This window comes from Delphinapterus leucas, chromosome 15, assembly GCF_059928025.1.
Source record: "Delphinapterus leucas isolate spDelLeu-1000000601 "Yukka" chromosome 15, BTC_Dleu_Yukka2, whole genome shotgun sequence".
In the NCBI taxonomy this organism is placed as follows: Eukaryota; Metazoa; Chordata; class Mammalia; order Artiodactyla; family Monodontidae; genus Delphinapterus; species Delphinapterus leucas.
Genome location: NC_143143.1, coordinates 14,386,215 through 14,399,870, shown reverse-complemented (window position 1 = coordinate 14,399,870; position 13,656 = coordinate 14,386,215). Strand labels below are relative to the sequence as shown.

At 38.4% G+C, this 13,656-nt stretch overlaps 1 protein-coding gene across 5 annotated transcripts in view; it reads left to right on the top strand.

The window, feature by feature from the left end:
• The window catches only part of LOC111182070 (S-adenosyl-L-methionine-dependent tRNA 4-demethylwyosine synthase TYW1), a 276,237-nt gene that overhangs the window by 80,651 nt on the left and 181,930 nt on the right, over positions 1-13,656 (top strand). For 4 of the 5 annotated variants that reach the window (XR_016387776.1, XM_022588137.2, XM_089895820.1 and 1 more), the window contains one exon: positions 3,716-3,838. Coding sequence is in view for 4 of the 5 variants with exons in the window: in XM_022588137.2 (XP_022443845.2) it covers positions 3,716-3,838 (123 nt within the window). In the remaining variant the exon portion in view is untranslated. The remainder of the gene's footprint in view (positions 1-3,715; positions 3,839-13,656) is intronic. The other variant, XM_022588136.2, reaches the window with a different exon arrangement.

Here is a 13,656-nt window from a genome sequence, read left to right as displayed (position 1 = left end):
TCAGTGTTGTTTTGGTTATTTTGGGTTCCTTGCAATTCCATATGAATTTGAGAAGCAGTCTTTCCATTTCTGCAAAACACATTGTTGGGCTTTTGATAGGGACTGTATTGAGTTTGTAGATCACTTTGGATAGTATTGTCATCCTAACAGTGTAAAGTCTTTCAGTCCATAAACACGGGCTGTCTTTCCATTTATTTATGTGGTCTTTAGTTCCTTTCAGCAATATTTTGAGTTTTCAGTGTCCAAGTGTTTTACCTTGGTTAGATTTTTTCTTACGTATTTTATTCCATTAGAAGCTATTGAATTCCACAGTCATCAGAGAAGATACTTTGGTTGATTTTAATCTTGTTTTGTGGCCTAATGTATGGTCTGTCCTGGAGAATATTCCATGTGCACTTGAGAAAAATGTGTATTCTCCTGTTTTTGGGTGGAATGTTCTGTATATATCTGTTAGGTCTAATGGATTATGGTGTTGTCCCAGTCCTCTATTTCCTTATTGATCTTCTATCCAGTTGTTCTATCCATTATTGAAAGTGGGGTATTGAAGTTTCCAACTGTTGTAGAATTATCTTTTCTCCCTTCAGTTTGTCAATTTTTACTTCATATGTTTTGGGCTCTGTTAGGTCCATATATGTTTATAATCATTAAGTCTTCTTGGTGGGTTAATACTTTTATCAATATATAATATCCTTTGTCTCTTGTAACAATTCTTGGCTTAAAGTCTATTTTGTCTGATGTTAGTATAGCTACCCTTGCTCTCTTTTGGTTATTATTTGCATGGCATATCTTTTTCTTTCTTTTTTTTATGTTTTTTTTTTTTTGGCTGTGCCACATGGCTTGCAGGATCTTAGTTCTCCAACCAGGGATCAAACCCAGGCCCCCTACAGTGGAAGCACAGAGTCCTAACCACTGGACCACCAGTAAATTCCCTGGAATATCTTTTTCTGTCCTTTGACTTTCAACCTGTTTTTATCTTTGTAGCTAATGTGAGTCTCTTGTAGACAAAGTGGAGTTGGTTCCCTTCCTTCTTTGTTTTGATCCATTCTACTTGTCTCTGCCTTTTAATTGGAGAGTTTAACCCATTTTCACTTATAATAATTACTGATAAGCAAACGCTTCTGTCATTTAATTATACTTTCTATATATTTTACATCTTTTTGTTCCTTAATTTTTCCATTACTGCCGCCTTTTGTGTTTTATTGTTTTCTTTTTGTGGTGTACCAATTTGATTCCTTTCTCGTTTTCATTTCTGTACATTTTTAAGTTATTTTTTGGTAGTCACCCTGGGGATTGCAGTTAACCTCTTTGACTTACACCACTCTATTTGAATTAATATCACCTTTATATACAAAAACTGTGCTCCTATTCAGCTCTGTCACGTCCCCTCTATGTTATTGTTGTCACAAATTATGAGTTTACATGTTGTGTGCCCATTAACATGGATTTATAGTTAGTTATTTTATGCGTTTGTCTTTTAAATCATATAGGGAAAAGAATTATAATCAAAAATTACAGTAATACTGACTTTTATATTTAACCTATATACTTGACTTTAATTTTTCTTTTTCTTGGTTCTGTGTTTACTTACTTTTTTTGTAAGCCTTTGGCTAATTCTCAGAGTTCTGACAAAATGACATCTGTTGGTTTTTGCTTAATTTTTAGGTGTGTCTGTGGGGGAACAAGCCCTTGGAGTTACCTACTCTGGTGTTTTTGCTGATACCACTCATAGTTTTTAACATTAAAAAAATTTAAGTTAAATATTTTTAAAATCAAAAGTAACACTTGTACATATAAAACTTCAAATAGTACTTAGAGGCTTATAATTAAACACTGTACTTCCTTGTCTATTTCTATCTAATTCTTATTTTCCCAAGGCAGCCACTTGTAATTCTTTTACCTTTTTCATTTTTATTCTTAAATAATAGTCCCTTCTTGCTATTGATTTTTTTAAAAATTTCAAAATCATACACACACACACAAACACACACACACACACACACAGCATCACTTCCCTTCCTCTTGTATGGTTGTATCACACTTTCTGGTTGGACCATTATTCATTGTCATTATTGTAACTGTGTACGTATTTGTGTATCTGCCCTATATACTAGATTATTATATTTTCATTCTTATACACTTATTCTCCTTAAGATTATTGCTGCATTTAAAAAAAATTTATTTATTTATATTGTATTTTTGGCTGCGTTGGGTCTTCGTTGCCACGCACAGGCTTTCTCTAGTTGTGGCGAGTGGGGGCTACTGTTTGTTGTAGTGCACGGGCTTCTCATTGCGGTGGCTTCTCTTGTTATGGAGCATGGGCTCTAGGTGCACGGGCTTCAGTAGTTGTGGCACGCAGGCTCAGTAGTTGTGGCTCACGGGCTTTAGAGTGCAGGCTCAGTAGTTATGGTGCACGGGCTTAGTTGCTCCGTGGCATGTGGGATCTTCCTGGACCAGGGCTTGAACCCGTGTCCCCTGCATTGGCAGGCGGCTTCTTAATCACTGTGCCACCAGGGAAGTCCCCTGTTGCTACATATGTTTTGATTTCTCTATAACCATCACTAATTCCAGAACTAACAGAACTGAAAGTTGTTTTTCAGTATCCTGTAGTTGTTATTGATTCTTGGTGGCTTCTCGTGTGCCCTCTCCTTCTGCTCCACTGTGGCGTGGCTGCCCTCTAAGCGTTGCTGTAGCTGAAGTCCTGTGTCTTCCATCCACAGCCTTCCTCTCGCCAGCTTCTTGGGTTCCCTAATTCTTGTGTCTCATATCTTCTTATCTCTCTACTGACTCTTGTTTTTTGGAGCACATTCTCCAGTAGCTCTTTGAGAAAGGGTGTTTTAAAGGTGGATTTTCAGACTTTTCATATCTGTGAGTCTTTATCCCATCTTCACAGTTGATTGATACTTTGGCTGCGTATAGAATTCTAGATGGGAGTTATTTTCTTTCAGAAAATGGAATGCATGATCCATTGTCTTCTAGTTAGGAGTGGAACCCAAGTTTAATTTGGTTCTGAATTTGTATTATATAATCTTTCTTCACCCCTCCTAGAAACCTTAAAACCTCCAAATAAAATCCCTCTAACCATCTATTCTTTGCTCCGTTCTTTCCCCCAAATTCTGTGCATGTTTTTCTTGCTTTCTCTGCTTGTACAGAACATTTTTTCTAGTTTATCTTTACACCAAGGATGCAGCCTTGTGGGGTCCCCAGCTTTGACTCTTGTCTCCTGTGTAAGAATTTCCTCCTAGTATCATCCCTTCGACTTTACCTGCTCTTCCCTTGTCCTGTCTTGCCGTCAAAATAGGTTCCACAGATTCAGCAGATACTCTCAGCTCCATTTGTCACTTACCTCCTAGGATTCCCCTTTTTAGTTCATATTTGTCCTCTTTGGATTCCTTACGTTTTTGCCAACTCCATAATACGTTTAAAATTATGCTTTTAAAATGTAGGGACTTCCCTGGTAGTCCAGTGGTTAAGACTCCGTGGTTCCACTGCAGCTTTGTAGCCATATTTTTTCTGTTGCAGCTATCAGCTCTGTCATATTATTAAGAAAGTAGCCATAGATAATGTATAAATGATGGGCTCCTTTAGATTTGGCCTGAGGCTGGCTGGCCTCTAGCCCAAAATATCTCAAGTCCATCCAGTGAACTTACAATCTGGGAAGGAATATTAGACACTTTGCTACTTTGCACAGTGTATTTCTGAAGCATTGATGTTCCAGCAGGAAGAGCCCTTTGGGAGCACCAGTGAGGAAGAGTCTGGTACTGAGGACCATCAGAGTCTAAAATCTGTCATTGATGTTGAAGACCTCGGCAAGATTATGGATCGTATGAAGAAAGAAAAGGTACTGTAATTTTGGGAAATGGTGAGCTGGGATCCGACAGTTGGTTGACATCTAGCATCTGTGTTGGTGCATAGTCCATCTGAGCTCATAATTGGACAGTTTTATTTCTTTGCCTCCTGTTTTGAGAGTTTTATACTTTTTTTGGCCATTATAACATGAGTTTTGTGAAAATCTTTCTCAGCCCTGTGGAAATGAGCTCGTAGTAGAATAGAATAGACATAACTGAGGAAAGGGTAGATGGTTAGAGGGACTTTCCTCAGTGTTGTGGCTGAAGATGACAGGCTGAGCAGCATGATGAGATTGGTGTTGATATTCCCAGTGGAACCCTCATGTAAAAGTGCTTTCCTGTCGTAGACCGAGTGGTGTTGGGGGATGGCACAATGGTCTGTGGTTGTTGAGGTCAGCTTAGGTGGAGGCCCTAGGAATCTAGGAAATGTTCATCTAGGTTGTCATTGTCTTAGTTACTCGAAGAGTAAGAGAATGTATGGTGTAGTAGGGTTTTATGCAGAGTCTAATGATCTAAAATTGAAATAACATTATATATGCAATAATATAAAAATATAAAGTCTCAATTTATGTGTGAGTTTTGGGAAATGAGAATATCCTAAGGTAAAAATGTATCGAATGCATAAGTCTTAGAAATAAAAGAAGCAAACTGTGGAAGAATCCAGGAAAACCTATGATAAAATTAACACAAACTCAAATGAAACAGTTCAGTAAGGCAGCAGGCCATAGTAAGGTAAAAAGTCAGCCCCCTTTATATTCCCAGATAATAACCAGTTAGAAGCTGTGGTGGGAGAGGACCCCATTTACAGCAGCTACATAAAAAATAAGCACGCACATAGGGATACACTTCTGAAGAAGTAATCCTAAATCTCTACGAGGAAGACTTTAAAACATTCCTGGAAGATGTAAAAGTGCCTTGAACAAATGAAAAGACCTTCCTCGTTTTTAGATATGGTGACTCAGTATTGTAATGCTGTCAGTCCTTTTAAGTTAATACATACATTTGATGCAATCCCATTAAAATTCCAGTAAGGTATTTTTTTTTGGAGCTAGACTGGTTGATTCATGTGGAAAAATAAACATGCAAGGGTAGTTAGGGAAACTTTGGCAAAAGTCATAATGAGAAAGGCTAGCCCTACCAGGTGTTTAAACTTAACTACAAGGCATCTGTAACTGACACTGTGGTACTGGCTCCCGATGAGACAGACCAATGCAACAGAATAAAATTCCAGGAATAGATCCAAGAATATACGGAATTTCATATATGATAAAGTTGGTGTCTCTTTTCCCCAGGGGGAAGATATACTTTTAAGATAAATGATGTTGACAACTGGCTAGCTACTCGTGAAAAGATAAGTTGGCTCTGAACCTCATACATACATCAGGATAAACTCCAATCTGAGTTAGATCTCCAATCAGAGATATAAATGTTGAAAAATACGTAAATAATAGAATTAGATGCATTATTTAAAACTTGAAAAAAGATTTTGTATATGATCTGAAATCTGGAAACAATAAAACATTGAATATCAGTGATTTTTAAAAAAATTCACATAGCTATAGACAAAATCGAAAGACAAATGATAAAGTGAGGGAAAATATTTGCCCCTTATACTATAAAGAAGGAGTTAATTTTTCTACCATACACAGCACTCTTAAAAATTGAATGAAAAAAAAAGACTTTAGTAGAAAAAAAAGGAAAAACACATGAATAGGCGAGTCTCAGAAAAACCTCTACAAATAGACTTTAAACATGAAAAAATCCTCAAATTCACTCGTAATAAAGGACATGCAAATTAAAACTACACTGATATACATTTTCTTACCTAGAAAAATAGCAGAAATTCAAAAGTTGGACAGTGCACAATTGGTGAGGCTCTGTGGAAACAGGCACCCATACCTTTCTGATGGGAGTCCAGAATGGTATACCCGTATGCAGGGGCTTTGGGCAGTCTTTACCAAATTCACACGCATTTACGCGTGATCCAGCAGGCCCAGATGTATAAATTTGCCTTGAAGATACATCTTCACAAATACAAAACAGCATCTGCACAAGGTTATACCTTGCAGCAAGTATAACAGACAGCGATTGGATACTGGCTGAAAAAAGCATGATGTGCCCACACAGTATAATACTGTTGTACAGCTGTGAAAAATAATAAAGTGGATCCGTATGCATTCATGTGACTTCAGGTGGTATGATTTGGAGGCTGATATGAACTTAAGATTTTTAAAAATGTACGTTTCTTGTCATGTTATATTTGCAAATTTATAATTTAAATGTGTGTGTGTATAAATAACATTTCGTGGCTGTGTTTGTTGAAAGGACCTTTCATGTTCTGACACTAACTAACACCCAGTTAATTCAAATGACCTGCAGTTCAATTCAGTTCTGGCACTACCTGGAGTTAGTGTCAGACCCCCCATAGTCCTGTGCAAGACTGTCTCCACTTCAGTGGTAGCTGTAAGTCTAAGGGTCCACTTGGACTTCCGACCAACTGGTCATAAGTATGGGGGTTCTCATGTCCGATCCCCTCACGTTCGATAATTTGCTAGGATGACTCAACTCACTGAAAGCACTGTATAAATCTCCCTTGATTTACAATGGTGTTATGTCCCAATCAACCCATTTTAAGTTGAAAATTTTGTAAGTCAAAAACATATTTAATACACCTAACCTATCAAACATCAAAGCTTAGCCTAACCTACCTTAAACATACTCAGAACACTTAAATTAGCCTACATTTGGGCAGAATCATCTAACATAAAGCCTGTTTTATAATAAAGTGTTGAATGTTTCATGTAATTTATTGAATAGCATACTGAAAGTGAAAGAGTGGTTATAGGGGTACAGAATGGTTTTGAGTGTATTGGTTGTTTATGCTCCTTTGTGATTGTGTGGCTGACTGGGAGCCTTGGCTTGCTGGCATCACAAGAGTGTATTGTACTGCATATGGGTAGCCTGGGAAAAGACTAAAATTCAAAATTCGAAGTAAGGTGTTTACTAAATTTGTATCGCTTTCGCAACATCAAACCATTGTAAGTCAGGGACTTACGGTTACAGTTTTGTAGGGAAGGATACAAATCAGAAACCACCAAATGGAAAGGAAGCATAGGGCAAGATCTGAGAGTGGAGGGTTGGGGAAGAGACCCAGAGTTTCTGTGCCCCCTCATCGTGGAATCTGGGCACATCACCCTCCCACCCCATCAATGTGTTCACCACCTAGGAAGCTCTCCTGAGCTTTATTTTTTACTTTATAAATTTCTTTCTTTCTTTCTTTATTTTTGGCTGTGTCGAGTCTTCATTGCGGCGCGCAGGCTTCTCATTGCAGTGGCTTCTCTTGTTGCAGAGCACCGGCTCTAGGCGCGCGGGCTTCAGTAGTTGTGGCACGTGGGCTCAGTAGTGGCTTGTGGGCTCCAGAGCGCAGGCTCAGAAGTTGTGGTGCGCAGGCTTAGTTGCTCCATAGCATGTGGGATCTTCCCGGACCAGGGCTCGAACCCATGTCCCCTGTGTTGGCAGGTGGATTCTTAACCACTGCGCCACCAGGGAAGCCCTCTACTGAGCTTTAGCATCCAGAATTTTTATTGGGGTTTCATTATATAGGCATGATTAATTAGATCATTGGCCAGGTGTTTGAACTCAATCTCCAGCCAGCCTCCCCTCCCCCTCATGTCTCTGGAGATCCAGCTGGCCCAAAGTTGCCTTATGTGATTGTCTTCTGGTGACCAGCTCTCTTCCTGAAGCTATCTAGGGGCCCACTGTGAGTCACCTCGTTAGCATAACAAAGACACTTCTGTCTCTTTAGGAAATGCCAGGGTTTTTTGAAGCTGTATGCCAGGAGCTAGGGACAAAGACCAGATGTATTCTTTATTGTGCCACAGACCTAGAAACAAACAGAGTAAGCACTCAGATCTTGTTTTCTAAAATCATTACCCTACTAAAAGGAACTAGGGCTCCTTGAAGAAATGGCTGATTCCAGGGTTGGGGAAGGGAGTGTAACAGATGAGCCTGGGATGTCTTGTTGAGTAGGTAGGTCCTCAGTGTCTAAAGGATATAGCTTGAGGAGTTTCTCACAGGCCAAATATGGGGCAGTTTGGACATCAAAAATCAACATAATGATGAACATAATGGATTATATTACATCAAATTAAAAAAAAAATCAATCCTTGTGCTACTCAAAAAAAAAAAGGGAGGCACAGGAGAAAGTTTGTTTTTTTGGACTTTTTTTTTTCTTTTTAACATCTTTATTGGACTATTATTGCTTTACAATGGTGTGTTCGTTTCTGCTGTATAATAAAGTGAATCAGTTATACATATACATATATCCCCATACCTCCTCCCTCTTGCGTCTCCCTCTCACCCTCCCTATCACACCCCCTAGGTGGTCACAAAGCACCAAGGTGATCTCCCTGTGTTATGTGGCTGCTTCCCACTAGCTATCTGTTTTACATTTGGTAGTGTATAAAGTCCATGCCACTCTCTCACTTTGTCCCAGGTTACCCTTCCCCCTCCCCGTGTGCTCAAGTCCATTCCCTATGTCTGCATCTTTATTCCTGCCCTGCCCCTAGGATTTTCAGAACCTTTTTTTTCTTTTTAGATTCCATGTATATGTGTTAGCATACAGTATTTGTTTTTCTCTTTCTGACTTACTTCACTCTGTATGACAGTCTTTAGATCCATCCACGTCTCAACAAATGACCCAATTTCGTTCCTTTTTATGGCTGAGTAATATTCCATTGTATATATGTACCACATCTTCTTTATCCGTTCGTCTGTCGATGGGCATATAGGTTGCTTCCATGACCTGGCTATTGTAAGTACTGCTGCAATGAACATTGGGGTGCATGTGTCTTTTTGAATTATGGTTTTCTCTGGGTATATGCCCAGTAGTGGGATTGCTGGATCATATGGTAGTTCTATTTTTAGTTTTTTAAGGAACCTCCATACTGTTCTCCATAGTGGCTGTATCAATTTACATTCCCACCAACAGTGCAAGAGGGTTCCCTTTTCTCCATACCCTCTCCAGCATTTGTTATTTGTAGGTTTTCTGATGATGCCCATTCTTACTGGTGTGAGGTGATACCTCATTGTAGTTTTGGTTTACATTTCTCTAATAATTAGTGATGTTGAGCATCTTTTCATGTGCTTGGCCATCTGCATGTCTTCTTTGGAGAAATGTCTATTTAGGTCTTCTGCCCATTTTTGGATTGGGTTATTTGTTTTTTTAATATTGAGCTGCGTGACCTGTTTATATATTTTGGAGATTAATCCTTTGTCCGTTGATTCATTTGCAAATATTTTCTCCCATTCTGAGGGTTGTCTTTTCGTCTTGTTTACGGTTTCCTTTGCTGTGCAAAAGTTTTGAAGTTTCATTAGGTCCCATTTGTTTATTTTCATTTTTATTTCCATTACTCTAGGAGGTGGATCAAAAAAGATCTTGCCGTGAGTAATGTCAGAGTGTTCTTCCTATGTTTTCCTCTAAGAGGTTTATAGTGTCTGGTCTTACATTTCGGTCTCTAATCCATTTTGAGTTTCTTTTTGTGTATGGTGTTAGGGAGTGTTCTAATTTCATTCTTTTACATGTAGCTGTCCAGTTTTCCCAGCACCACTTATTGAAGAGACTGTCTTTTCTCCAACGTATATCCTTGCCTCCTTTGTCATAGATTAGTTGACCATAGGTGTGTGGGTTTATCTCTGGGCTTTCTATCTTGTTCCATTGATCTATGTTTCTGTTTTTGTGCCAGTACCAGAGTGTCTTGATTACTGTAGCTTTATAATATAGTCTGAAGTCAGGGAGTCTCATTCCTCCAGCTCCGTTTTTTTCCCTCAAGACTGCTTTGGCTATTCGGGGTCTTTTGTGTCTCCATACAAATTTTAAGGTTTTTTTGTTCTAGTTCCATAAAAAATGCCATTGGTAATTTGATAGGGATTGCATTGAATCTGTAGATTGCTTTGGGTAGTAGAGTCATTTTCACAATGTTGATTCTTCCAATCCAAGAACATGGTATATCTCGCCATCTGTTTGTGTCATCTTTGATTTCTTTCATCAGTGTCTTATAGTTTTCTGCATACAGGTCCTTTGTCTACCTAGGTAGGTTTATTCCTAGGTATTTTATTCTTTTAGTTGCAATGGTAAATGGGAGTGTTTCCTTAATTTCTCTTTCAGATTTTTCATCATTAGTGTATAGGAATGCAAGAGATTTCTGTGCATTAATTTTGTATCCTGCGACTTTTCCAAATTCATTGATTAGCTCTAGTAGTTTTCTGGTGGCATCTTTAGGATTCTCTGTGTATAGTATCGTGTCATCTGTACACGGTGACAGTTTTACTTCTTCTTTTCCAATTTGTATTCCTTTTATTTCTTTTTCTTGTCTGATTGCCATGGCTAGGACTTCCAAAACGTTGTTGAATAATAGTGGTGAGAGTGGACATCCTTGTCTTGTTCCTGATCTTAGAGGAAATGCTTTCAGTTTTTCACCATTGAGAATGATGTTTGCTGTGGGTTTGTCACATATGGCCTTTATTATGTTGAGGTGGGCTCCCTCTGTGCCCACTCTCTGGAGAGTTTTTATCATAAATGGGTGTTGAATTTTGTCAAAAGCTTTTTCTGCATCTATGGAGATGATCATATGGTTTTGTTTTTTTTTTAAAGATTTTTTTGATGTAGACCATTTTAAAAAATTAATTAATTAATTAATATTTAATTTTGGCTGGGTTGGGTCTTCGTTTCTGTGCAAGGGCTTTCTCCAGTTGCGGTGAGTGGGGGCCACTCTTCGTCGTGGTGCGCGGACCTCTCACTGTTGCAGGCTCTCCTGTTGCGGAGCACAGGCTCCAGATGCGCAGGCTCAGTAGTTGTGGCTCACGGGCCTAGTTGCTCTGCGGCATGTGGGATCTTCCCAGACCAGGGCTCAAGCCCGTGTCCCCTGCATTGGCAGGCAGATTCTTAACCACTGTGCTACCAGGGAAGCCCGATCATATTGTTTTTATTCTTCAATTTGTTAATATGGTGTATCACATTGATTGATTTGCGTTTATTGAAGAATCCTTGCATCCCTGGGATGAATCCCACTTGATCATGGTGTATGATCCTTTTAATGTGTTGTTGGATTCTGTTTGCTAGTATTTTATTAAGGATTTTTGCATCTATATTCATCAGTGATATTGGTCTGTAATTTTCTTTTTTTGTAGTATCTTTACCTGGTTTTGGTGTCAGGGTGATGGTGGCCTCATAGAATGAGTTTGGAAGTGTTTCTTCCTCTGCAATTTTTTGGAAGAGTTTGAGAAGGATGGGTGTTAGCTCTTCTCTAAATGTTTGATAGAATTCACCTGTGAAACCATCTGGTCCTGGACTTTTGTTTGTTGGAAGATTTTAAATCACAGTTTCAATTTCATTACTTGTGATTGGTCTGTTCATATTTTCTATTTCTTCCTGGTTCAGTCTTGGAAGGTTATACCTTTCTAAGAATTTGTCCATTTCTTCCAGGTTGTCCATTTTATTCGCAGAGAGTTGCTTGTAGTAGTCTCTTAGGATGCTTTGTATTTCTGCGGTGTCTGTTGTAACTTCTCCTTTTTCATTTCTAATTCTATTGATTTGAGTCCTCGCCCTCTTTTTCTTGATGAGTCTGGCTAATGGTTTATCAATTTTGTTTATCTTCTCAAAGAACCAGCTTTTAGTTTTATTGATCTTTGCTATTGTTTTCTTTGTTTCTATTTCATTTATTTCTGCTCTGATCTTTATGATTCCTGTCCTTCTGCTAACTTTGGGTTTTGTTTGTTCTTTTTTAGTTCTTTTAGGTGTAAGGTTAGATTGTTTGAGATTTTTCTTATTTCTTGAGGTAGGCTTGTATAGCTATAAACTTCCCTCTTAGAACTGCTTTTGCTGCATCCCATAGGTTTTGAATCGTCGTGTTTTCATTGTCATTTGTCTCTGGGTATTTTTTGATTTCCTCTTTGATTTCTTCAGTGATCTCTTGGTTATTTAGTAACGTATTGTTTCACCTCCATGTGTTTGTGGTTTTTACGTTTTTTTCCCTGTAATTCATTTCTAATCTCATAGCGTTGTGGTCAGAAAAGATGCTTGATATGATTTCAATTTTCTTAATTTTATTGAGGCTTGATATGTGACCCAAGATGTGATCTATCCTGGAGAATGTTCCTTGCGCACTTGAGAAGAAAGTGTAATCTGCTGTTTTTGGATGGAATGTCCTATAAATATCAATTAAATCTATCTGGTCTATTGTGTCATTTAAAGCTTCTGTTTCCTTATTTATTTTCATTTTTTATGATCTGTCCATTGGTGTAAGTAAGGTGTTAAAGTCCCCCGCTATTATTGTGTTACTGTTGATTCCCTCTTTTATAGCTGTTAGCAGTTGCTTTATGTGTTGAGGTGCCCCTGTGTTGGGTGCATACATATTTATAATTGTTATATCTTCTTGGATTGATCCCTTGATCATTATGTAGTGTCCTTCCGTGTCTCTTGTAAGGAGAAAGTCTTTACAGAAGGTTTACAGATTATAAATAAAGAGGGCATGATAGAATTAGAAAATTACCTGTTTGCAGTCCCTAGTGTAATAATTGATTTAAGCAAGGATTAGGTGAAATGTCTTTGAGCAACGGATATTGACATAGTCTCAAAACATCATGCCAGGAACTAAACCACTTAGACGTGCCAAAAATAAATAAATCAGTGGGGAAAAAAAAATTCCCCGTAAATTATTTACTAAGCATAAAGGGAAAAATGTACGTTTACAAAGAATCAAATTTGACATCATCATTTATGTTACAACTTGACCTTATGTACCTCCTGATATGATCTGTAGCAAGGTACATATGACATCATCTATGCAATTTTGTGTCAAAAAAGTTTAACCTGAATCTAATGGGGAAACAATCAGATAAATCCAGAATGTGGGACAGTCTAGGAGACAACAGGCCAGGCTCTTTAAAGAGTCTATGTTGTAGACAGTAACAGCAACAATAAAACTTGGGGTGGGTACTGTTCTAAGATTTTAAAAGACTAATGAAATATAAACAAATGCATTGTATAAACTTTGATCTTGAATCAAAGAGAAAAGGCCATTGTCTTGACATTTGGGGACATTTGAATTGAATTTTCTATTGGGTAATATTAGATTTATGTTAATTTTTCTCATTGTAATAATGGTGTTGTAGCTCTGTAGGTTCATATCTTTTTCCTGGAGCTGAATTTTGCAGTAATTTAAAGGTGAGGTGCTGTGGTGTCTGCAACATACTTTCAAGTGGTTTAGCAAAATTTTGTTTTTATACATAACACACACATACATACATGTGCCTAACGTGTGTGTGTGTGTATTTATAGATAGATATTGATCAAGCAAAAGTAGTGAATCTAGGTGAAGGGAATGTGGGTTTTCATTGTACCTTTCAACTTTTCTGAAGTTTTCAAGATAAAGAGTGTCAGGGGAACTATTTTCCTATGCCCACAAAATAAAACAAAAAAAACACCTAGTATCAGCTGGATTATGAATTATTTATGATATTGCCATATGAGAATATCCACCTTTTTTTTTTTGCGGTACACGGGCCTCTCACTGTTGTGGCCTCTCCCGTTGCGGAGCACAGGCTCCGGCCGCGCAGGCTCAGCGGCCATGGCTCATGGGACCAGCCGCTCCGCGGCATGTGGGATCTTCCCAGACCGGGGCACGAACCCGCGTCCCCTGCATCGGCAGGCAGACTCTCAACTACTGCGCCACCAGGGAAGCCCCTCTACCATTTTTTGATAGGACTAGTTGGTGAATAACTAGTTTTGAATTATATAAAAGTCTTGAGTACT